The sequence below is a fragment of the Pelophylax lessonae genome (genome assembly GCF_965119305.1).
Source record: "Pelophylax lessonae genome assembly, chromosome: 1".
In the NCBI taxonomy this organism is placed as follows: domain Eukaryota; kingdom Metazoa; phylum Chordata; class Amphibia; order Anura; family Ranidae; genus Pelophylax; species Pelophylax lessonae.
The window spans coordinates 773,691,073-773,718,377 of record NC_138768.1 but is presented as its reverse complement, the minus strand read 5'-3'; the positions used below and the strand labels follow the sequence as shown (position 1 = coordinate 773,718,377).

Genomic DNA, 27,305 nt, shown 5'->3' with positions numbered 1-27,305 from the left:
CGCGTGGACAGTCCTTTAATGGGACTTTGTCGCGGCCGACCCAGCGCGGAGCTATGGCCTGCACGCGCTCGTAGGCTGAACTGGGGTGACCACCGGATCTCAACATCCAGCCCGTCGCCCAGTTCAGCTTTCTTGCTTGAAGATCTCACAGGAACACTGGAGAAAAAAAGCTGTCTAAAAAATCCTTTAAGAAAAAATTCTTGCCAGGACCTAAGATCCCAGCAAGGTATCTAGGTCCTTACTCCTAACTAGACAGAAAATAACTGATTTGCTGAGGCAGAGAGAGAGGATATACCCTCTGGGACTGCCCCTAGGGTGTGGCCAGAGCTTTTTAATTTCCTGTCTAGTCCTGCTCCTGTGGAGGCAACATAACCCGAAGGTGGTGTATCACCGAGGACTACGTCTGTCAATGAGCGCTAGAGAAATTAGTATTTAAGAATCGCATCCATCTTGATAATTAAGAACCATGTCATCTTATAATTTACTAGCACCACAAAGCTTTTGCCAAAACTTGCTTTGACATCATAAAAAAATGTCAAAAGGCAAAACTGTGAATTTGTACATAACGGTTTAAGGATCCCTCTTTCCTATGTATTAAAGTTAGGAGATATGTATCAGCTCATGTTAAATGACTAAACAAAATAAAAAGAACTAATTATTAAAAATACAAAACTCGAAATATAGTGATTGAATCAATAATTGTATCATACGCATTACCTAATGTTTTTCCCTTTTTTTCAGTATTTCTGTTTTTCTGTTGCTGTTGTTGACACAACTTTTTCTGCCAGGAAAAATACTTTGGACGTTGCATAATTTAGTTCTAGCACAGATTGGTTGGGCAGAGTTTATGTAACTAAATTATAATGAACTTCATCCAAAAAGTACAGGCTCCCTGGAATGTGTATCCCGATGTGTAATCCCTCCCAGCCTTGTGTTATAAAACATTCCAGTCTAAGTGCACACCAAACCGAACTGTGTAGTTGCTTTTATCTGTGCTGTTTGCTCCACTGGCCACCGAAACCCCTACTACTGCCTGCACTACTGGACACTGGACCTCTACCACCCTACTACTGCCTACTCTACTGGACACTGGTCCCCTACTACTGCATACGTTAGTGGACACTGGACTCCCTGCAACACAGGTAAACAACTTTTTATCTGTCATTGAAACCCAGATGCTGGTACTAACTAGAATAACACAAAGCAGAGGTTCTCATCTGCTGGTCTCTGTACTGGTAACAGCATTCACAGTGGAACAAATCAAAACTGTTATATAATTCATTTTGCCTATTATCTTTCTTTCTAATTTATTTTACAACAACCTTCTGTTATAAGGAATGGATTGAGTGTTCCAAATATTTTTAGGCATGAACAAGAAATGCCATATTTTTTTACAATAGCATTAAAAATGTAATATCTTTACTGACCACAAAAACATTTTGACAACAGACCAGGTTCATAACTTTGCCGAAATCATTTTAAAAGGTTGTTATCATGCCACGAGTAAAGCAGATTATAGAAAATGAACATAGGAAAGATGAGGTTATAGAATGGATGGACAAAGAGAGAAGAGGGAAATTTAGAAAGGAACATAAAAAACAGCAGGGGAGTGAAATCTAGCATGAATGACGGGAATCAAAATCTCATTTGTGTTTTCCATTAAGACAGATGTTCCGTTGTTTTAATTTTTTTTTAAACTTTTTAAGTTGAAGGAGTTCTACTATTATGAAGAGGCTGCTTTGTCTTGAGATCTCTGAGCAACATCAATCACTTGAGACCTTTGACCCATACCAGTCAAAATATCTTGCCATAGTGAAGATCCACATTTGGAATCGAAATGTAACCATGATCTTTGTTGGTGCATATAACATTTTGTTCTGTAGCAGGTAGTTTTCCTATTAAACCCCTATTACCAACATTAGGGAAAGGCAGGTCACATTGCTGGTGTCCTTGCTTAGGCTTCTGGCGACCCACATTTCCTCTAGCATTGGACAATAGTATGTCTAGGCAAGGCAAGGCAACAGGTTTCATTATATTATTAATGTATATTTGTGATGTCATCATTGCGGTACAAGACTTTGTGTGAGTGATGGTTGAATAATCCCAAATATTATATAAACATTATAATTTTTTTACGGAAACAAAAGCAGACATCTATATTTCATAAGATAGAAGTTATGCCATTGGTTTCTATTTGTAATTTCGTTTCAAAGCTCACTTCATAGCAAAGTAAGAAATTTAATCTTAAGGTGCTTACATGAGTGATATGGTTTTTTATTTTCACAATTAGTTATTGTGAACCAAGAGCTATTTATGCTTCTGCGTGAGACCAGACAATGAACATAAGCTGGATAAGGTATGGACCCTGTGCCTAAGGAACATATGCCAAGGACCAACTTGGGAAAACAATTGATAGGACTTGTAGAAAATCCATCTCAATCACTACTATCCCCCTGCATCAATGTCTGCCTTGGCCAATCTCCCCCTTCCTCCACTTTTCTGGATTGTCTTGACATTACCATTTATCAAAGTAATTGTGTCTGTGGTAGCGTTGGCTGCCCAAAGGCACCAGTAGGTGGTTCGACCGAGCCTGTATTGCTGAAAAACTCCATATAATGAACATTCCTAGTTAATAAACCAGGACAATTTAGAAAACTGCACTAACCAGATTCCTCAAAGCTTTCTCTATTAACCACTTTACCACCGGAGGATTTTGCTGTCTTCCGTCCAGGCCACTTTTTGCGAATCGGCGCTGTGTGACTTTAACTGACAATTGCGCGGTCGTGCGACACCGTACCCAAACGAAATTTACGTCCTTTTTTCCCACAAACAGAGCTTTCTTTTGGTGGTATTTGATCACCTGTGCAATTTTTACTTTTTGCGCTATAAACAAAAAAAGAGCGTTTATTTTGAAAAAATAACAATATTTTTCACATTTTTTTATATGAAATTCCCCCCCAAAAAAATGTAAAAATCAAATTTTTTTTAAATTTTTGGCCAATTTGTTTTATGCTACCTATGTTTAGTAAAAAAAATCGCAATAAGCGTATTTTGATTGGTTTGCGCAAAAGTTATTGCGTTTACTAACTAAGGGAAGGATTTCTGTCATTTTTGGTGTTTTTTATTTTAACGCGTAATGGCGGTGATCTGCGATTTTTTTTGCGGGACTGCGACATTGCGGCTGACAGATCGGACCCTTGACTGACATTTTTGACACTTTTGGGGGTACCAGTGACATTTCTACAGTAATCAGTGCTATATATATGCACTGTTACTGTAAAAATGACACTGGCAGGGAAGGGGTTAATTTTATTGGAGAGGGAGGGGTTAATGTATGCCTGGTGCTTACTGACGTGTGGGGGGGGAGGTGACTGTGTGACAGAAGGACAGATCGGATGTCCAGCTATGCTGAACACTTCGATCTGTCAGTCCCTGTCACTATGGAGATCCGCCCGCTGTGTTTACACACAGCGGGCGGATCTCCAGACTCGATCCCCGACAATCGGGGCAGAGCAGCGGCAATCGCCGCTGCTCCTCCCCTGGCCCGACTCCCGCTGTGAATGAACACAGCGGGAGCGAGCCTCCGGCGGCGCGCGAGCGCCGCCCACAAGGGGCGGAGTCCAGCGACGTAGGTCTACGTCGCTGGACTGGATCGCGGCACTTTGCCGCAGTAGCCTCCATGTGAGCGGGGCTAAAGTGGTTAATATTTGAAGATGATATATGAAGATCAGACATTTTGCATAAATGGAGCACAATTTTTATAAAAGTTTTTTATAAAGGAAGAAAATTAAGCTCCTTTCAGAAAAAAATGGATCAGACGCTTTAGGTTTGAATAATATATACAAGTCGCGCTATTTGATAAAGAATATACAAATGAATGTATAAAATATATCAAAGTGTGAAAAAAAGTCCAAAAAGAAATAATAAGTTCATAAATTCCAGTGTGTAGATGTGAATCAATCGAGTGGTTTGAGCAAAGGAATCCACAACTAATAAATGTTCTGCTTACCAGAAACAGGTGAATATAGTGTATAAACAGTGGTCACTCTCCGCCACGTATGGTGAACCCGTGAACGGTCCAGATACCGGGAAGTAGTCCTGTATAGAGCTCTTGGTATGATGTGGTGATGACGTCAAAATCTCTCAAATGAAGGTGTGATGATCATAAGGGGTAATTAACATGAAATGACAAACAATATACGCCATAGCATAAAACCCCCAAAAAATGTGATAAAGAACAAATGCACTCCAAAAAAATTGTTTGTTTATAAACACCTCCACAAAAAGTGAAAAAGAACAAAAGGCAAAAAGTGAAAAAACACCACAGTGCTTGTGTCACAACCTGAGTATATACTTCTTACCAGATAAAAGAAAAAAACATGCACTGTAAACCATCCAGCATAAGGGAAGAGGTGTGCAGCAAAGAGATGGATATCTTCACCCAGTAGGAATAGAGAGAGGGACACTCACCCCTAAGATGAGCCACCACCAATCTACCAAATAGCCTTAAGGAATCAGCCTGTGGTTCTAACGGTAAACTGTTGATAGGTATATCCAGGGGGACCTGACAGTCTCAAGATATCCCACCGCAATTGGCAACGCACATACGGACCAGTAGGACACCGCAATCATAAAATAAAGAATAGGAGCGCCATAGCGTAAAACCAAACAGACTTTTATTAAAAAAACGAAATTGCACTCATATTAAAAAAACGAAATTGCACTCACATGAATATATCAGAATAAACGCCTCCGATAACAAGGAGTGGAAGCTGCCAGATGGACGGCTCACCGCCCGCACTTCCTGAACGCAGAGGGTGACGTTAGCACGCCGAGATCCGACGCGTTTCGTCAGAGCTGACGTTATCAAGGGCACCCATATAGAGGACAGGACTACTGCGCGGTATCTGGACCATTCACAGGTTCACCATACGTGGCGGAGAGTGACCACTGTTTATGCACTATATTCACCTGTTTCTGGTAAGCAGAACATTTATTAGTTGTGGATTCCTTTGCTCAAACCACTCGATTGATTCACATCCTACACACTGGAATTTATGAACTTATTATTTCTTTGGACTTTTTTTCACACTTTGATATATTTTATACATTCATTTGTATATTCTATATCAAATAGCGTGACTTGTATATATTATTTGATTTTGGGGTGTTGTCACACTTGAAGTTGCTGCTTAATTTATCACCTAATTCAATATAATTTTGATTATTATCTTATTTTTAACATTAGCGTGGTTTACACATCCATCCGCTTTAGGTTTAAACCTGCAGTAAAATAATACAGCCGCAAATCAGATTAGTTGTCAAGAGCAATGACACAACCATCCACCCATCCCAGCATGCCAGGATGCTACTAGGTGTTATCCTAGACTCTGAGCTCTCCTTTCAGCCCCACATCGAATCGCATTCCTAGGCTCGCTGCCTCAACCTCCGTACAATCTCTAAAATACGTCCCTTCCTAACCAATGAAACCACAAAGCTCCTGATTCACTCCTTGGTTATCTCTCACCACGACTACTGCAACTTCTTCTCATTGGCTTACCTTTAAATAGGTTATCTCCCCTTCAGTCCATCATGAATGCTGCTGCCAGACGCATCTACCTTAAAAACCACTCAGCGTCTGCTACCCCTCTCTGCCAATCCCTCTATTGGCAGCCACTCACCCAGCGAATCAAATTCAAAATGCTAACAATAACTTACAAAGCCATCCACAACTTGGCCTCCAGCTACATCACTAACCTAGTCTCAAAATCGTCCTCTCCATTCCTCCCAAGACCTCCTGCTCTCGCATCACCTCCTCCCATACTCACCTCCAGGACTTCTCCCGAGCCTCTCACTTCCTTTGGAATTCCCTATCCCTATCTATCCGACTATCTCCAACTCTATCCACTTTAAGGCGATCCCTGGAAACTTTTCTCTTCAAAAAGCATATCCTGCACCCACATAACAACTGTTCTTTTACTTTCTTAATCAGCTCATCCCCCACAGTTATTACCTTTGGAATCATTTGACCCTCCCTCTTAGATTGTAAGCTCTAACAAGTAGGGCCCTCTGATTCCTCCTGTATTGGATGGGATTGTAACTGTACTGTCTGCCCTCATGTTGTAAAGGGCTGCGCAAACTGTTGGCGCTATATAAACCCTGTATATTAATAATAATAATAATAATATAGGGTCTACCTTGTACTTTATTGATTTTACACTTTTTAGAAGTGCATCACACTTGAATGTGTTCAGGATACTTTGCACATGAATGTGTTCAGTTAATAAATGAACTCATCTGTGAATATACTGATATTTTGATAATCTGACCTACTGTCTGTGTTATCACTGCTGCTTCTATTTATCTAGTGATAAATGTATCCCTTTGTATGCCACTGAAGGTAACCATCCTTTTAATTTAGGCAGATCATAAACAACAGTACCCACTATATCCTACTGAGTCAATATTTGTGGATGGACCCTGCCAAGTTAACTTGGCTCCTCCATAATGCCAGGCACTCAGCTTTCCATCAAATAAACTAATACATAACAGTCCACTAGATTTAAAGGGTAACTACCCCTCTGAAGAAGTATACACTTTTTACCAATATATCAGATTGCTTTATGCTATACTTCCCTTTTATTTATTTTTTTTTGTTGCTTCTAAAAAAATCCCATATTCATTCTGTGTAATTTTTTTTTCCAAATAAAGCACAGGCAGGTTTTTACAAATGGTTATTTACTATAGCGTGTGAACTATGTGACAACTCTTCTCCTCCCTTTGTTAAAACCTAACACCAGCCAAAAAAAATATTTTCATTTTGGATAATGAGGAAAGATCAGAACATTTGTTAATTTTTATTGTTATCTGTGTATCTGTGTGAGAGATAGTGGCAGACTAAATAGGAAGTGAGGAGAAATGTATACAGTGGGGACAATAAATACATATTTTCTAGTACAGTAAAAAATGTTTAGAACCTGAGTGAGTGTATTGCCATGTACAGTATGGTGCAAGGAGGGAGATTTCTCTTCACTTTCTGTCCAGGTGATGGGTTTCAGACAGAACAGGAAGAGAGGAAAGTTCAACTCTGGAATAGAAAAGAAACATAGTGTCCACCCCCCTTGCATTACTTACCCTTCGCTCCTCTTCTCTTCTGGGCTATGGGTGGTCCTTCAGTGTCATCATGAACAATGCAAGGGCGATGTATGTAAAGTAGGTAAGCGTGAACTTATAGGAGACTTGTTGCACAAAGTAGGGGAGCCTGCGGTAGTGAGTTATAAAATAAGTACCATGGCTTACTCTATCCAAAAGCAAAAACATGCATATTACCCATGTACTGGTGGAGTCCACTGCAAGGCTATTTTTCTCCTGCCTTTGAAGATTAAAAAGTGTTGGTAAACACTTACAGTACATATACCCAGTGAAGTGACTGGCCTCAGGTCAGGGCCATCTTTAAGGCAGGGCAAAAGGGGCAGGTACCCTGGGCCCCATCATGGTTGTGGGGCCAAAAGCAGCTGCATCATACTTGCAAACTATCCCTGTTTAAATTCCCATGTCCCTTGAAATTTTAGTCCCATAGCTGCCCAGCTCTGCCCTATTGCTGTGTATAGATGACTCACCTGCAGACCCTGTGATAACATGTAAATAACCTGCAATGATATGGCATTAATATGTAAATAGCCACGGACCGTCTGCATTGATCTGTACATTGAGGCAGCATTCATATGTATATCATGACTCCCTGAGGTCATATCCACCTTTACTTCTGCTGAATGCTGCCCACTGGGGAGGTAAAGGGGCATGCTTGAAAGTCCTGCCTACAACTGAGGTCATTAAGCCTACCATCAGCCTGTTCTGCAAAGGTAAGCAAATTGGAGGTGGAACCCTTTTTCAAAAAACCATGGTGGCACAGCACCCTGAATTTTGGTGGATGTGAATAAGCACATCTCAGCAGATGCATGAGGGTGTCATTAAAAATGAATGCCACTGCTGTTTACCAGCTAAAGGGCAGCATGTTTCTGTGGTGTCAGGAAAGTGATTTTGCATGCATTCTTGACACAAGAAATGTAAATGCAGGCTAAATGTCTCAGTTACATTGGTGGTCAGTGTAAATCTTCTCATCGCATTGGGGCTTATCCATTCATTCACACTAGAGGACAGTGTGAATGTCCCCCTTTCATTGGTTGTCAGTGTACATTTCCCTTTACAGTGGTGGTAAGTGCAGAATTGCCCTTACATTGGTGGTCAGTGTATGTCCCCCCTAACATTGGTGGTCGGTGTAAAAGTGTCACCTTACATTGGTGATCAGTACAAATCTCCTCAACAATGGTTCTCGGTGTAAATTCCCCCTTACATGGAGGTCATTGTATATTACCCCTTACACGGGTGTTCGGTGTAAATGCACCTATTACATTGGTGTCAGTGTAGAAATTCCTCTTTATATTGGTGGAGGGCGTAAAATCCACCGTTAAATTGTGGTCAGTGAAAATTGCCCCTCACATTGGTGGTCAGTGTAGAATCCCCCTTCACATTGGTGATGTCACATACCTTGTAGCAGAGCCTGACGTGCAGAGGGAGACCTCTCGTACAGCCCTGGCTCAGGCACCACTGGAGTTGCAACAGTGGATGCGAGAGCGCAGTGGGGTAAGAGTGCCTGCGCTGGTCTTCCATTGGCAGCTGAGAGGAGTAGCTGATGAGTCACTGGACAGGGCTGGATTGCTGAGCAGCAGGTGGAAGCAGGTACAGCAGTGCGGATGCACAGCAGACGCATGACAGCAACACTAGGCACTGGATGGAGCAGGAAGCACACTACAGTCCATTTAACATGGTTTGCTATTGGTCACGTTCACATCTGTGCAATTTATGGAGAGGGCCAGAGACCAGCAGGTTGTGTTTTGAGTTCTATAGACTTTAATGGATCAAAAATGTGTATTAAAAGACACAAAATGTACCTGGAATATGCATCAACTGCAACCTGCATAGGTGTGAACCAGGCCTAAAGCAATAATTCCAGCTGTATTTTGTGCTTGGATTAGTCTTCATAATGAACTACAGTATTCTTTTAGAGTTTTAAAGTACTTTCATTTTATGCAGCAATGTCAAATAGAAAGGCAAGGTCTGTCTCCAGGTGTGAAGTCCTGTAATTATCCCAGAATTAGAGGCTGTCTCCCATGTTATGCTCTTGCTGATCAGAGACTACAGATCCATTCTTCCATGGAATTCCAGATCCTTGTGACATTTTAAATAAAGGATATAGATGTTGGCTGGATGTAGTGAAAATGATTCTATTTCATATTCAACCATGGCTTTGTTCCATCACAAATGTTGTCTTTAAGGATGCATTCTAAGAAAAATATGCTTGTAAAACCTAGCTACAGTATAACTCACTTCAAGATTTTCTGAATGACTGATCCAGAACAAGTGCTCAGAACAGAAAAAGTAGAAAGAGGTCTGACATCCTTATCTAAATCTTTGTTTTGACTTAGACACTTGAAGTGTTATAGACAGATGGACGACATGACAGCCAGGCAAAACAGAGTGAGAACTCAATGGCAGCCTCCAAGATTTCATTTAAAGTGACTCTTGCAATTCCCCCTACTGTCCCATCTAACAGTACTGGTCCATGGTGTATAAGCTATATATTGCACCCTCTGTCATGCCACAGCTCTCTAGCAATGCATATACAGCAGCTGTTAAACTTTGTAAAAATTTACTTTTTATTTTTATGTCTGTAAACTCTGCCCACATACATGCTGGAATTTTTTTTCAGCTAGGTCAGGAAAAGTAAAACAGAAAATTTCCGATCAAATACTTACCTTAGTTTTCCTTTCCTGATGGACACCATGGCAGCAAACGTATGGGTCCACTCCTCTCCTATGGGAGCCCACTCCCATAAATCTTTGCTCTAAGTCCGGGTTCCATAGCTTGCCTACTCATGACTCTGGAAGGGAAATCCTGCTGCCATGGAGTCCATCAGGAAAGGAAAATTACAGTATGTATTTGATGGGAAATTTTTAGTTTTCTTGGGAGACTCCATGGCAGCCTACGTATGGGAAATAACTAGCCATACACACCCAGGGGGCAATTGCAGAACAAAAGAAAAGGGTTTCATTTACACTGTCAACCGACAGGATTTAAAAATTAACAGAAGATAAAGAGGCCGGCTCTACACGATAATAAGCCAAAAATTGAATGATCGAGGATCACAAGGCCGCTCTACTGATTACATTGGGAACCACATGCTGAAAAGCCACCCAGGATGAGTTGAGTGGTGGAGTGGTCGAGTGAGCAGTCACCATCCCCAAAGGAGCCAAGCCCACGGCTCTGTGACCCTGTCGGATGGCCCAGACAATCCCTGCCACAATCGTCCTAGATGAGGAACGTTTCCCTTTGTCCTTTCCGGCAAAAAATAAATGAACAGGCATTCTAAGGCCTGAAGGAAGCTGTAGCTTGTAGATATAAATCCACAATTTCTGAGAGATTCCTAGAATAAAACGAAAGGCACTACTGAGAGGTTTCTTGTTTACTAGACATACGCTTTAACCAACTAAGCCACAGCATGACCTCTCCCACGTCGAAAAGGATGCAAGTTAATACTCCAAAGGTTGGTAGAACAATTTCTTTGTTCCCATGAAAGACTGAGTCAAGCACAGGTGAAAGCACCGCTCGATCTGGAAGAACGTTAAGAAAAATTCTCCATGACTGGTGAATCAATCTCTAAGTCTTTATATGCTGACGTGATAGCAAGGAGAAAGGCAAAATTACAGGGAGGCCTTAACGGAGACAACCTTAGAACACTCTGCTTCAATTCCCAAGAGAGAGTTGAGAACAAGAGGGAGGTTCCATTTGGAAAAACTCTGCTTACTCTGAGGTCTGAGCCTAGTTGCTCCCTTGAAGAATTGTTGGACAGGAAAATATGCCTAGACCTGGAAACAACTGTAAAGGCTGATAAAGCTGCCACTTGTACTCTGACTGATAGAGCCAGATCTAAATCCAACTGAAGGAAGCCCAGAATATTTAGAACTTCTAGATCAGTACATGATCTGTCAGCAGCAGACATGTATTGCACAGACTTTGACCAGATTCTCCTGTAAACTTTGTTTGTGTTTACTCTCCTAGCATTCAAGAGAGAGAGAGAGAGATGACTCTGGGGGAGCAGCCAAGGACCTCAAATCTCAAGAACCAAACCATCAGATGTAACCGTGGTGGATATGGATGTAGAAATGCACCCAGTGACAGAGGGTCTAGCCTGATGAGAAGGAGCACTGTGTTCCAGTAGCTGAACAGTGCTAGCAAGGGGAAACATGGTCTAATTGGCCAATAAAGCTTCACTGCCAATACCTCCACAACTTCAGTTCAGGGTTTTCGTAGAAACCCGATGATGACCAGGACTTGAGGAAATGCACAGGACCCACTGCCTTTCCAATGATCCATCAGGGCATCTGCACCTGAAAAACCTCCACATGTAGAGATCATTCGTTGTTGTCCAACTGGACTCTGGAAAGAAAGTCTGTTAGAATATTCTGGAAATAAGCCTTTAAGATGTAGGCTCGATTCTTCTGAGCCCAAAACATAATTGGCTCTGCTTTCTATAAAAGAGAACAGGCTGTGAGTCCCCCCTTTTCTTTTAACGTAGGAGACCACCGTAGTGTTGACTAGCCTAAGAGCACTGACACTCCCTTCGTTATATAGTGAAAGGCCTGTAGGGTGCCTGTAGTTTCAGAATGTTCAAAACAATCTTGTGAAATTGAAAGCCCTTCCTGCCTTGAGCTATCCCCGACAGGCAGCAAGCCCCCCTATCCTGTATTGGTTGTATTGGACATGATTGTGAACCAGGAAATGAGGCAATAGAATGGCAAATGAGCCAGTTTCTCCACTGCAGCCACCAAGGGGCTCACTCCCATGACTAAGGTTATGTAAATGATCTGAATTCTGCTTCATGGCTCCCATTGCTTGGAGAAACCCCTTCCAGAAGGTACGCCTTCTCCGGAGCCTTAGACACTATAGTGTCAATCATTTTAGACACTGAAAGGCGCGCAGGTGGGAAGGAGACAGGGCAAGGAGTATTCTGTTCCAGAACATCAGGATCCAGAGACAAAGCAATGGTCCTCTTGATTATATCACACTGAGGCCTGAGGCACGCAAGAGACCGAGTGGGCTCCAGGTGTCTCTTTTCCAGAATCATGCGAAAGCCGAATTTTTAGGAGCAGCTGCCCTCTGTCTTGGGACAGTAGGAGAAGAACATCCAAGTAACTATGTAGGCGTATGCTCCTTGCTTTGATTAAGACCTTAACAGCCAAGACTTTATGCAAACTCACTGCAAAGTATATAATTGTAATAAGTTTAAAAGGCTAAAAATAAAACCTATGTGGCTCACGGCCAAAGTTAAAAAAGCTATAAATAATAAGAAAAGAACTTATAAAACATATAAAAATGAAGGGACACTATCATTGTTTAATTGTTACAAAGAATATAACAGAATATGTAAAAAGGAAATCAAGGACGCAAAAATTCAAAATGAACGACAGATTGCAAAAGATAGTAGGACAAACCTCAAAAAATTCTTCAAATATATTAACAGTAAAAAGGTTAGGTCTGAGCATGTAGGCCCTTTACAAAATAATCAGGAGTGGGTGACTGGGGACAAAGAGAAGGCAAATTTATTAAATACTTTCTTCAGCTCTGTATATACAGTACAAAGGAGCATGGGGGAGCTCATGACCATAATGAGGATGGTATTGACACAGCCCCAAATGATCCACAATGGCTCAAAAGTGATATGGTCCAGAAATATTTAGACAGAATAAGGGTCGATAAAGTGCCTGGACCAGATGGCATCCACCCACGCATCCTAAAAGAATTGAGCGCTGTAATTTCAAAGCCTTTGTTTCTAATTTTTAGGGACTCGTTAAGGACTGGAATAGTACCACTGGATTGGTGTAGGGCCCTATATTTAAAAAGGGATCAAGGTCTTTGCAAAGTAACTATAGACCTGTTAGTTTAACTTCTATAGTCGGGAAGATTCTGGAGAGTTTAATAAAAGACCACATAGATGAGTTCTTGCTGGAAAAAAATATTTTAAGCAACAGACAGCATGGATTCATGAAAGACAGAAGTTGTCAAACAAACCTGATTTCTTTTCATGAGGAGGTAAGTAAAACCTTGGATAGAGGGGTGGCTGTGGACGTGGTATACTTGGCGTGTAAGGTAAAGTCTACTGGCTTGGAAAGATTGGTTTGTAATTGGATAGAAAATTGGCTAAAAGATAGAATTCAGAGAGTAGTTGTAATGATTCTTACTCTGAATGGTCTAAGGTTATCAGTGGTGTACCCCAAGGTTCAGTGTTGGGACTCTTACTTTTTAATATCTTTATAAATGATATAGGGTCTGGGATTAAAAGTACCATTTCAGTCTTTGCAGATGACACCAAGCTTTGCAGTGGAATAATATCTTTACAGGATGTCTTCAACTTACAAGCTGTGTACAATGCACTGTTTCATTGGGCAACTATGTGGCAAATGAGGTTTAATGTTGATCAATGTAAAGTTATGCACTAGGGGGCTACGAATATGCATGCATCATACATACTAGGTGGAGTAGAACTGGGAATCTGAAGGATCTGGGCGTTCTGGTAGATCATATGCCTAATAATAGCATGCAAAGCCAAGCTGTGGTTTCCAAAGCAAGCAAAGCCCTTACTTGTATTAACAGAGGAGAGAGAGAGATGCTTTGCTGGGGTTTTTTCACCTTCCTCTGGATCAACAGGATTGATAGGATTGTGTATATGGGATTGTATGGTTGGGTTTTCAATACTGTTTGTTTTTTTTTTTTTTTGTTGGTTGGTTGAACCAGATGGACTTGTGTCTTTTTTCAACCTGGCTAACTATGTAACTAAGTATGGTTTAAAATCGGCCTCCGCAAGCCGTCCCTCTTCATGACCATAAAGAGAGGCGAGTACATGCCCTGAAATCTCTTGCATCCTGGGACTGGCACAGCAGCACTATGTGACACCAGTGACTTTACGTAATACAAGAGTATATGCTTAATTTTACCTCAGAGTGAAGCAAAATCCGTGGAAACTAATCCGAGATGAGAAGGACTTCTGAAGGACCATGCGGGTCCTAAAAAGACTGGTTTGACGTTCCAATAGTCTGAGGCTCAAAGTCAGTAGCTTCTTGGATACCCGAGGTCAAGCTTTTAGCACACTTCTGAGGTTATATCTGTCCTCTTCACCAGCTCTCCCTAAAATCCAGACCTGGTCTGTAAAAATGTGCAATCCTCGCACGCTCTGAACTTTGTCCCCTAGACTGTGTCATTTTCTGGCCCAGAAGGCAACGGTCCTGTGGCAAGGCCCAACTTGCTAACTGTGGCCCGGGTTCTGGTGCTGTCCAGCTAGCCAAAAGATGAAGCTCCCTAAAAGGGATCTTACACTAGGCCTGTTAGAGGCGGGATCAGCAAGCCCAGGCCCCAGCCATAGCACTCACTTTGTCGTAACTGACGGGAGCATAACCCATGCAACTATGCAGATGATGTCAATTGCAGCCTCACTATGGAAACCGACACCAGCTCTGGCTCCTGAACTACTGAGTTTCTGAAAACGCTCCTGAATACTGCATTTACATTCTACTTCCAAGTTTCCATCACTTTAAACATGGCCACAAGAGCCCGGGCCGACTTTCAGGCCATTCACTTCATCTTTCAAGAAAGAGCGACATGCTTGCTTACCTCATCAAGGCCTCAACAACTAGAAAGGCAGCCTTTGGATGCTTTACTTTCTTATCTCTGAATAGATAGAGCTTGGCCATCTTGCTCAGAAGGGAGGTATATCTGGTGACCTTGCTCCAATCGGATTTCCCTTATTTGCATTAGGAATGGGAAATTAGAAATTAGAGGTGCTTAACCACACCCGGACTGCCAACCGCATATATACTGCGGCAGGGTGGCCTGGCTGTGCAAAATCACGTATAGGTACCAGTGGCAGGCTGGTGCTCACAATTTTTGGGGGGGCGCAAACAGAAAAATGTAATAGGCATTGCTTTGCGGCAAAAAACGCTGTTAAAAATTGTGTGACTTTGAGGTCGCAAAAGTGTGAAAGGGGCCTTCAGTAATTAAGGTATAGTGTGCCCCCTTTCAATGCAGAGAGACCAGCGTGCCCCCTTTCAATGCAGAGAGACCAGCGTGCCCCCATTCAATGCACAGAGTTCAGTGTGCCCCCTTTCAATGCACAGAGGAAGAGTGAGATCTTGTGTTTCAGCAAGCTGAAATGCAGATCTCTCTTTTTCCCTAGCACATTCATCCCCCACACAGAAAGCATTCCCTAGGAGCACACTTAACCCCTTGAGCACCCCTTGTGTTAACCCCTTCCCTGCTTGTGTCATTTATACAGTAACAGTGCATTTTTTTTAGCATCAATCACTGTATTGGTGTCACTGGTCCCCAAAAAGTGTCACTTAGTGTCAGATTTGTCCGCTGCTATGTCGCAGTCGCGCTAAAAATTGCTGATCGCTACCATTACTAGTAAAAACAATACAAAAAATAAAAATGCCATAAATTTATCCCATAGTTTGTAGAGGCTATAACCTTTGCGCAAACCAACCAAAATATACTTATTAGGATTGTTTTTACCAATAATATGTAGCCGAATACATATTGGCCTAAACTGATAAAAAATTTGATTTTTAAAAAATTTTTATTGGGAATTTTTTATAGCAGAAAGTAAAAAATATTGTTTTTCTTTTTCAAAATTGTCAGTCTATTTTTGATAGAACATAAATAAAACAAACTGCAGAGGTGATCAAATACCACCAAAAGAAAGCTCTATTTGTGGGGGAAAAAAGACACCAATTTTATTTGGGTACAGCGTTGCAAAACAGCGCAGTGTCAGTCAAAAGCAACACAGTTGTCAGTTAAAGCAACGCAGTGCAGTATCACAAAAAATGGCCTGGTCATTAAGGGGGTAAAACCTTCCAGAGATGAAGTGGTTAAAGAACTTCCTCTTGCTTTGCAGGAGACTCTACAGGTTCTACTTTTGTAAATGCCCTCTTCATTTCCTTGACCAAAGACATTATGTCACAAGGGCAAAGGAACTCCACTCGCTCTGCCTCACTTTCTGAGGTCTTCATAGATGGCTGGCTTGGTTAGGGTGGTTCCAGTTCTTCCTGGCTGTCCCTAGTGGGAGAACACACCTATTGGACTTTGCGTGTGGCTTATACCCCACTCTTTAAGGGTTTTCTGCACTACGTGCCTCACCAGAGATTCCATTTGCTGGAAATCACCATCCACTTTTCCAACTACCTGGGCTTAGAATGGCTCACACCGAGACTTGCCCTCTGGGACCTAAGCAGAGATGTATAGTAACGAAGTAGAACTACTTAAGTACTGTACTTAAGTACCGAAATGCAGTATCTGTACTTTCCTAGAGTAGAATTTTTTTCTCCTACTTCTACTTCACTACATTTTTTCGATGATTTCGATACTTCTACTCAAGTATTTTTTTTTTTGTGCTGCATAGTTACTCGTTACTTTTAAAAAAATTACCACTGCCAGAACAGTAGATGGCAGGTTACATAAAGCTCAAATAAATGTGTATAATGTCATTTGTAAATCAGCGCATAGGAAAATAAAGGCTGTGTATAATAAAAGCTGCTATACCAAATCTTTCCAATAAAAAGAAAATATGAAACAAACAAATAAATGGTGCTACAGCGCTTAAAGTGCATCAAGAAACTACTAACAAACACAACTTGGCTGTGCGAATAAAGTGCCTGTGCAATCGATATAATATCATCACTGCCCCCAGTGCCCTGCCCACACTCCACACAGTATCAAAAATAAAGTGACATGAATGTGCTAAAGCCTAAATGCAGTGAAAATAATTATTCCCACAATGTAACAGTAAATTCAATTCATATAAAATATGACAATAAATCACAATAAAATAAGTTATGAAATAAGTTAGGTCAGGTGCGTGCAACAAGTTGAAGTGTGTAAACCTATCTATAACGAAAAGTCCATAAATGAATTCCAGTGTGCAAATCTAAAGTGTCACTTCACTTGTCAGATGCTTCCACCTCCTTCAGTGCTCGAGTGACCGACCAACACACTTAATGGTGGTGGCACTGGTGGATAGCGTCTGGGTGGCACTGTGGCACTGACTGCACTGGTTCAAAAAGCCATATATATTTAATTATTTCAATTCTCAATCCCATTGGTCCTCTCCTCATAAGATATTAATAACTTAAGATTAGGTGATGAACTTCTTGGCGGCCCTGGCAGGATGACGGGGACACCCGCCACTTCTGGAGCCGAGCCGCTGTGATTCCCCAACATGTGACAAAGTGACAGCCAGGAGATCTAGTGGCTAGTAGTGCTCAACAATACCGCTTTTATATATAAAAATGAAATAAAATATACTGACTCACAATTTAGTAGTAGGTAGCGTGTAGCAGTAGGCAGCACAACTCAATTCAATCAATCCCACAGCCTCGCTCGCGCCGCGGCCCGCGGAATCACTGTCATGATCATCAAGTTAAGACCGCACTGGAGGAGCAGTGCTGCCGTCTTCCCGCTCAAGGTCTCCGCCTCTAAACGTGTTGTGTGTCACTCAGACTCCACCCCTTAGGGCCCTTACTGAGAGGAGTTGTGACACGGGCGGCGGGACGCAGGAGCAGGACTCGGAGCATTTTCTTCGTTATCTCATCTTCTTCTCTATGAGGTGAGTGAGGTGGACCGTGGAGAGGGCCTAATCCTTGCCATGGCAAATGTGCCATTTGAGAATCAAATAATCAATATAAAATATTAATATATTATATACACACGGGTCATGGGTGGCTTTTTTGAACCAAGAAGAGTGAGACTGACGGCTATGATGATTATCCGACCATCCATGGTCCATGGACCATAAGTGTTGTGTTGTGGTGGTGCCTGTGCTTCCTGCGGCCTGCCTCTGCCTGTGCGGCTGTGCCTGCACTGCAGTGGCCACTGGCAGTGGCACTTGACTTGAGCAAAGCAAATGAGCACTACTAGTGTGAAGGACAGGTGGTGGAAGCATGTTCTGACAAGTTCTTATAATGAAAATAATATAGACAGCTTTTTGAACCAGTGCAGTGCCAGTGCTACTAAGGTGAGAGGCAGAGAGAGAGGCTATCCAGTCCACCACTTTACTTCAGCAGATCACAGAAGAAAGGTGGAAGCATCTGACAGCAAGTGACAAGCACTTCTTAGATTGCACACTGGAATTCAGTTATGGACTTTTCGTTATAAAGTTTAGTTTACACACTTAAACTTGCACCTAACTTATTCACAATTACAACTTATTTTATTGTGGTATTGTCATATATATTTTATATGAATTAAATTTACATTGTGGGAATAATTTGCACTGCATTTAGCACAGACATGTCACTTTATTTTTGATACTGTGGGCGATGATTTTGAATACAAGAAGAATATATATAAAATTGCAGGCACTTTATTAGCATTTTTAGCACAGCCACTTTGTTAGTAGTTTTTGATGCATTTTTCACTTTAAGCGTTGTAGGTTTGATGAAGCTGGCCTGGCACATCATCATCAATTGATCAAATCAAATCAAACCGCGATTAAGAAGACTGCGCATGCTCCTGTTCTGCCTTGTGATCAGCTGAAAAGATGGACGAACCAAAAACACCAACTTCCACCCCTGGCCCTTCAACTTCAAGTGATCTGCCTGGCTGTGAGAGTGAGGAAGCTCAGGAAGGAGACCACCCCTGGCTTTAAAAGGGGAAGGGAGGGACATACTTTATCTGTTTTTTGTTTACAAAAAGTTACAGCCTAAGGAATTGTGATTGTCGTTTAGGTTAATCATTTGAATAAATCATTTGAAATAATAAAAAACAATATGATGTTCAAACTTTTGACTTCTTTCTTTAATAACTACATAACACAGTACTTGTACTTCTACTTTCAGTACTTGAGTAGAATTTTTTTTTCAAAACTACTGGTACTTTTTACTTTTAGTACTTAAGTAGCAAATTTTTTGAAAAAACTACTTGCAATACTTAAGTAAAAAAAATGTTGAATACTTTAGTACTTCTACTTAAGTAACTTTTTCTGCGAGCACTTCCACTTCTACTCAAGTCACTTTTTGATCGAGCACTTGTACTTTTACTCAAGTAGAAATTTTGAATACTTTATACAAGTCTGGACCTAAGTCCTGCATCTCCAGCAGGCTTCTTCCTTGGAGCGGCTGACATGGCAGTGGATGTGGTGCCTAAAGGAGGATTAAGAGCTTCTGCTATGAAGGCTGGACCTTGATGGTGACCAATGACAACTAAATCTGGAAGAAGATTGTTGAAGTAGTGACCTAATGAGGTTTTTATCATCTCGTGCCTTGTATTGTCAATCTGACCTAGAAGGATTTAAATCCTAAAAAGAAAACAAAATAGGGTAGAAAGGAAAGGGTTAAAACCCCAAAAGGAGTGACCAGGCCAGGAAAGAAAAGGGTTAAACACACCCTCTCATGCCTGCTACACAAGGGCTGGCCACAAGGGGGGAGAGGGGGTGGGGGCAGCACAGATAGCCAACCTGCACAGGTGATTGAACCATCAGGATTAGGGATGATCGAACGGTTCATTGACTGTTCGAGGTTCGGCCGAATTTAGAACTTTTTGCTGAAAAAGTTTGGAATTCGGCTACCAGAACTGACCAAAATGCAATGGGACAGGAAATGGGCTTTAAAAGACCATGATTGGATCAGAACCATTAGTAAAAGCCAATTGAGGGGGCAGGAGAATGCTAGGAATGTGATTGGAGGGACTAGGGGGTCCAGAGGCCAATCATTAGTGAATACGCCCCCCAGTATATAACATAGCCCCGCCAAATCTCTACCATTTTAATACAGGGACGTGGAAGAGAGTGGAAGTAGTTCTGTTACTTCTGCTTCAAAAGTGTAATTTAGCAATTATTAGATTGAGGAAAGGGATATCTAGTGTAGTTAGGGTGCTATTTTCCACTTTAGTTAGCTTCAAAAATCTAGTTTCTGTAGGTAAAATGTTAAGTGCCAGGGTGACCATAGTGTAGTGTAGGGTGAACTGACTCTGACTGCTATGGCAGGGTGACCAAACCCTTCCATTTCAGGGTGACCGCTATAGAGAAAAGATCGTTTCTCTTAGGTGACTTATAGAACAGGGATATGGCTTCTCACCGGTCAGCCTGCTTTTTGCTGCAGGCGTTTATTGGGCTTTTTTGAGGACATGTTTGGAGTCAGGCATGACATCTGAACTTGTGTATAGGGGTATATATACACACACATGTATGTATATATACACCTACACATATATAGGTGTGAAAAGAGCAGAACACTATGCTTGCGCTCCTATCACACCTATATGTGTGTATGTGTATAATACATATAAGTGTGTGTGTATATATACCCCTATACAGAAGTTCAGATGTTTTGCCTGCCTCCAAAGACCCCAAAAAAATGCCCAAAAAAAAGCCTGCGCCAAAAAAAAAAAAAAAAAATCTCATTTTTTTTTTCAATAATTTTTTCAATAATTGGCTCTCTATCAAAAATGACAATTTTTAAGAACTTTTTTTTATGTGATTAATAGTCTCTGGGGCATGACCCAGAACCCTAGGCACTTTTTAGGGGCATTTATTGGGTTTTAGGGCTTCAAAATGGGGTTTTTTGATTACCGAAGTTCGGGTCCCATTGATTTCAATGGGGTTCTGAAATCCGGGCCGAACTTTCTGGAAGTTCTGGTGTTCTGGTCGAACCGAACTTTTGAAAAGTTTGATCATCCCTAATCAGGATCACACGCACAGGCAGCACACGAGGGTGGTAATGCAGAGCATATACCTGTGATGATGGCACACAGCATTTAGCGAAATGGCTGCAAGCAATTCCAATATCAACAGTACCGACCGCTGATTGAATTTCTTAACTTTAATGACACCACCACTGCCCATAGCGCGCATGCGCTGAGTCCCTGGGCAGTAGGGTTGCCACCTCATCCCTTAAAACCAGGACACATATTAATTACACAGGTTCTGAGGCTAATATTGTAATGGATCAGAATCACAATCGGGCTCAGGTTGGATGTCTGCTGCTGCTTCTAATTATGAAGTTTATAATCTGGTCCATGCATGAGAAAGACCACACACCGAGACGTGTTCAGGTAAGTGATACTTCCTTTATTGCTACTGGGTACGTGGGGTTATATAGGCGACTGGTTACTGTCGTGGGCAAGTACGTCATAAGCATAATGTTATCTGATTGCTTGTATCTTCTGATTGGTCATGTCCATATAAGGTAAACTTCCTCCAGACACTGAGTGTAATCATCTTGGGTGTAGCCCTGGATGAAGGCGCCATCTTAGTTACATGAGCTTCCTTCGATGGGAGGGGAAGCTGCTAGTGGCCATTTTGAGTAAAGAATAAAAAAGCATATTTACATGTACAAAAATAGACATAGAAAAATAGACATTTTACTTAATCCATCACAGTGAGACACAGTGAGGCACTGAGTTTAATTAGCCCATAATCAGCCACAGAACCTGTTTAATTAATGTGTGTCCTGGTTTAAAGGGATGAGGTGGCAACCCTACTGGGCAGGAGTAAACCCAGTGAGGTCAGACCGGAATAAAGAGCGGCAGCTTGGAACGCAAATGTGCTCCAGCCACCATAGGCTGTAAGACACTAGAGCCAGGGAACACACAACTGCTGCCATGGAATATGCAATCTAAAAGTATATATCACGGCATCCCCCACGACCATGCCTGGATCCAGAAGACACTGCTGCAGGGGCCCAGGGTGTTTATGGCCACCTGCTAATAGCAAGGCTCTTAGGTCGTACTGCCGCTTTGCCTACCAATGGCCAAGCTTAATCTCTTCATGGCACATGGCTCTTCTCCACCCCGCTAATAGTTGGGGACTGCTGGAGACCCCAAATGGCACTGAATCCATCGCCCTTCTTCACCCCACTAATAGCTGGAGACTGCTGGAGACTCCACACGTCTTCTGGGGCACAGCTTGCTGAACAACAAGGCCTCGATCGCGGACAGTTCGTCCAAGGTAAGACTTCAACCATTCTGGTCCTTAGGAGGAGGAGAAAAAAGGAACGTGGCCTCTGGCTCAGAGCAAAGATTTATAGGAGTAGGCAGGGCCGGTGCTTCCACTAGGCAAACTAGGCAGCCGCCTAGAGCGCATTGCCACCTAGGGGCGCAGCTATGAGTCCTCACTCTCTCTCCATCATGAATGATCCTTGTGAGCTGAGGGGAGGGGCGGTCGTGGGGGAGGAATAAGGGGCAGTGGAAGATGACAGGTGTCTTAGGCAGTGCGGAACTACCAGGCCCTGGCTTTCCATCACTGTTAGGGGGCCCAAAGAGGCAGGAAGTGAGTCCATCAGCGTGCTGCCTAAATTATGATCCTCTTCGGCTGGAGCTGAGCGGCCTTAACCCCGGGCAGAAAGTGACTCTCTGCACTGAGCTGATGGGCAGCCGTTCATTTCCCTGGGTCGGTATTAAGCAGGGAGCTGAGGAGAGCTGAACCTGAGCCGGAGATCGGCACTGTAGGGCGGCACCTTTACTGGAGCAGAAGCGACGAGGCACCGGAAGGGTCTGAGGAGGTTGGCGATGAAATAAGTGTGGAGCTCTCTGACTGCTGCTTTTGCCTCCACCAGGAGCCGGTTGGAGCTGTGGTGAGCACTGTGGTCGAGGAGAGGAGTGTCCTGAGAGAAGGAATCAGCAGGATCACAGTGAAGGAGGGCAGAGTGCGGGCCACTCTCTTCATACCGCCCAGTGAGTGTGCCCAGAACAGGGGATCGGTGTCCCTGGGTGTTACATGGAGCATCCCTGGTATGAAAGGGAATCGGGGTCATCAGGTGTGCCATGGGGAATCAGAGTCACCAAGTGTGACATGGGGGATAGGGGTCACCAGGTGTAACAGGGGTTCAGGGTCACCAGGTAAGCCATGAGGAATTGGGGTCCCTGGGTGTGCCATAGGGGAATTGGGTCCCCGGATGTGACACAGAGAAACATTAGGGTCCCCAGGTGTGCAATGGATGAACATCAGGGTCCCCAGGTGTGACGTGGAGGAACATCAGGGTCTGACATAGAGGAACATTGGGGTCACTGGGTATGACAGCATGACATGGAGGAACATGGGGTCCCTGGGTGTGACATGGAGGAACATTGGGGTCAGTGGAAATAACAGCATGACATGGAGGAATATTGGGGTACCAGGGTGTGACATGGAAAAACATCAGGGTCCCTGGGTGTGACATGGAGGAATATGGGGGTCGCTAGGTAAAAGAGCATAACATCAGGGTCACTGGGTATGACATAGGGGAGTTTTTAACCATTTCCCTTTTTTTTTCTTTTTTTTTGGGGGGGCGCAAGTAGCTGGTCTTGCCTAGGGTGTAAAATAGTCTAGCACCGGCCCTGGGAGTAGGGTCCTATAGGGGAAGAGTGGTTAACCCATACATATGCTGCCATGGAGTCTGTCAGGAAATTCAATCTATACACAGAGTTTTCACAGCTCCTATCTAAGGGATTGGGGGTTTTTGTTTGCTGCAAACAAGGATTTGAGGCAAACCTAACAAGTTTGAGGTTCACTGTCCTGGGAAACGAATGTGGGAATTTACCAGATTAAATTTTTTGTAACTCTGATACACTGCCTGGCCTTTGAACTTAGGTCTGCTTGCCTAGAAGGGCTAATAATGCTAGGGCCTTTTTTATATTTATAGGGGTACACAGAATGTACTTTTGTGCTTACCATAGGTGTGTGTGTGTGTGTAGTCCATTGCATTAGGGTGTGCACCCCAAAGCTCAAGCACACATGCCTGTGTGTGTATGTATACGCTGTCATTAGGGAGATGGATGGTGTCAGTAGAGCAGTGGATATGTCAGTAGGGCAAAGGTTGGTGTCAGTAGGACATTGGACGATGTCAGTCAGTAGAGCAGTGGACATGTCATTAGCACAGTGGACATGTTATTAGGACAGTAGACGTGTCAGTAGCACAGTGCATGTGTCATTAGGACAGTGGACATGTCAGTAGCACAGTGGACATGTCAGTAGGACAGTGGACGTGTCATTAGGACAGTGGACGTGTCAGTAGGACAGTGGACGGTGTCAGTAGCACAGTGGATGTGTCAGTAGCACAGTGGACAGTGTCAGTAAAGCAGAGGTTGGTGTCACTAGGGCAGAGGACAATGTCAGTAGGGCAGTGAACGGTGTCAGTAGAGCAGAGATAGGTGTCAGTAGGACAGTGGACGTGTCATTAGGACAGTGGACGTGTCAGTAGGACAGTGGACGGTGTCAGTAGCACAGTGGATGTGTCAGTAGCACAGTGGATGTGTCAGTAGCACAGTGGACAGTGTCAGTAAAGCAGAGATTGGTGTCACTAGGGCAGAGGACAATGTCAGTAGGACAGTGGACGGTGTCAGTAGCACAGTGGACAGTGTCAGTAAAGCAGAGATTGGTGTCACTAGGGCAGAGGACAATGTCAGTAGGGCAGTGAACGGTGTCAGTAGAGCAGAGATAGGTGTCAGTAGGACAGTGGATGGTGTCAGTAGTTTTTTTTTATTATTTTAATTATTTTCTACAATATTATTGTTTTTTTTTCACGAGGGGTTGGCAAGGAAACCTCATGGTCTACTCGTTACCTGCCCATTATTGATGGGTAGATCATGATTGACAGGCTGTCGAGCTCTAGTTTGTTAGAGAACCGTGTATAAAAAAATAATTTTATGACCTTTTTTAAACCTGTTGATGTCCTGCAGCCTTTTTGTAGCCACTTTATTTCTGTTTCTGTACCAGCATGGGCTGCACATCATTACCAGGGCAGACCTCCTAAATATGACATCATACTTGCACAATATGTGTCAGGACAGTCACTTGTGTAACCTCCATTATAGTCGCATGCGACTAGTTATGGATGCAGGAGCACAATCAGAACACATTTTATACCCTATAATAGAAAGTGTCTGAACAAGGTCCTTCATGGCAGGATAGTATTTTAATAAAACTTGTAGATTTAAAAATATTGAAAACAAAATTTTAAATGACGTTATGGTAAAGCATGCTTACGTGATGACGTTACTACCAATCTCGTCTGATGCATTTAGTCACAGCAGACATCTTCAGGTTTACAGTACATGCTTTTATCACAATATGTTTGTGAGTATCTTTTTTGATAAAGTTGGAATTTTAATAAAGGATAATGCATTTGGGTCCTTCTTTTCTCCTGCATGATACCAGAGGCTTTATGTTGCTGAAAGAACGCTGGCAGCATTATCTATGAAAAGTATTAGGATTCCTATGCTGGCTACTACTGTTCTGATCGCTGGAGCTGATCGCTATTTGAATGGTTGTTTGGCGTGTCTAGGGTATATTTTTATACACAAGCGCTTTTCCCCTCATTCTGTCTAGGTCATACCTTCTGGTAAGGAGGTGGTGTCTTATCATGGTGGTGGAGCACTGAAGTTCACTAGGTTCACTTTGAAAAGTTTTGCCACAGATTTTTCACGTTATATGGACCATATTTGTTGTTTTTGAATATTGATTTATTAATGGAAAGTCATTTTATACAGGCTATTATATACCATCACATATTTGTTTACACAGTTTTAAAGGGATAGTCCAACTTATATGTTTGTATGTAATTTTACTGATTTACGTTCAGTTCTACTTTAATATAAGTAAAGCAGGACAGGTTTTGTTTAAACATGTGATTTAATGGCTGTGCCTGGCAATGTCATACAGTTCAATATATACAGCATCACACAAGCTAACTCTAAACCTTTTCCTCTATTTCTAGATATATTCTCAACATGATGCTCCTGGCAGTCATCTTAGTTATCACAATTTCATTTGGAGCCACAGCAGAAGAGGGGCAGACATGCCAGTCTGAGATGACAACTATTTTACAGAAAGTCGATGAAATATATGATGCCATCTACAATGGAGTTCCTGTTCAAAACAATGAAGATAAAGCTATATACGCCACTTGTAAGCTACAACCAAGCCCCAAATTAGATGCTGATGAAATAAAAATCATGGGACAGGTGCTGTTCAAACAGGTCTTTCCAAATGGGGAGTTGGAAGTAGTATTCTCCATAGAAGGTTTTCCTCAGGATGTCAATCAGTCTATAAGAGCAATTCACATCCATGACTTTGGTGATATCAGTAATGGCTGCGATTCTGCGGGAGGACATTACAATCCATTTTCTGTCGACCATCCAAACCATCCGGGAGATTTTGGTAATTTCCGTGTCCGTAATGGCAAGATCCAGCAGCACCTCATGAATCTTGGAGCGAAAATGTTCGGTCGAGTGTCTATAATTGGAAGATCAATAGTTGTACACAAGATGGCTGATGATCTTGGTAAAGGCAATAACCGGGCTAGTTTGGAAAATGGAAATGCAGGCACACGTCTTGCCTGTTGTGTGATTGGGGCAACCAATAAAAATAGCTGGGAAAAATACCTGGAGGAGAATGCAAAGTTAAAAAACCCAAGAGTTGCAAGACGTATTAGTAATCAGCAAAAGAAACCAAAATAATGTAATTGCCAATGTGAAGTCAGTCTCAGATTTATTATTGCCTATGATGTTAGTAATACTCTTTATTCAGGCATATTTTAGATCTGTGTTAGTCGCAAAATATGTAAAAGCCTTAGTGTGATCAGTAAACTTTCTGTCAAAAAGATTGATGGAGTATACAGGCATTTTCTTTGTAAGCCTAAAATTAACAAGTAAAGCTGAAACATCATCTTGTCTGTTTTTGTAGTAATTATTCTATGGTCAAGTGTCATTCCTAGAAGATATGGGATATATAGAAATGAATGATCTACTAACTGTCCACTCTAGCAGTCAGTACTGCTTTCTGTGCATTCCCAGGGTAGGCTTATCTGCAATGTCACTGCAGGTAATACAACTCATTCATATAATAAGGCTACACAACTTCAGTCAGACAGGTTGCAAAAAAAAAGTGTCCATTAAATTTATATTCAACACACACATTACATACATTGTCCCTTCTATTTCTGTGTATGGATGATGGCACTGTAATTATTTTAATTAAATAACTTCTAAGTACCTTTCACCTAATTGACATACAGTTGTCGCATGACCCAGCTTGTTCCCAGCCTGTCTGCAGGGAAATATAAGCAGGAGGAGCTTTTAAAAAATAAATAAATAAACAGCCTTTGGAATACAGAGTAAAAGTAAATAAATAATAGCAATAAACTGTTTTTAAATTGTCATGCAAATATAGATTTGTAATGAAAGCTATATTATTGTTTGGCAATAACATGGTGTGGGCGGATTTC

At 42.2% G+C, this 27,305-nt stretch overlaps 1 protein-coding gene across 1 annotated transcript; it reads left to right on the top strand.

Annotated features, from left to right (window-relative positions):
• The first annotated feature begins 880 nt into the window (after positions 1–880).
• On the top strand, positions 881–26,751 carry LOC309563556 (extracellular superoxide dismutase [Cu-Zn]-like). Its single transcript, XM_082268018.1, has 2 exons — positions 881–1,142; positions 25,797–26,751. Exon 2 carries the CDS (start codon positions 25,810–25,812, stop codon positions 26,536–26,538), a length of 729 nt encoding a protein of 242 aa, XP_082124144.1. The 5' UTR covers positions 881–1,142; positions 25,797–25,809; the 3' UTR covers positions 26,539–26,751.
• The last annotated feature ends 554 nt before the right edge of the window (positions 26,752–27,305 follow it).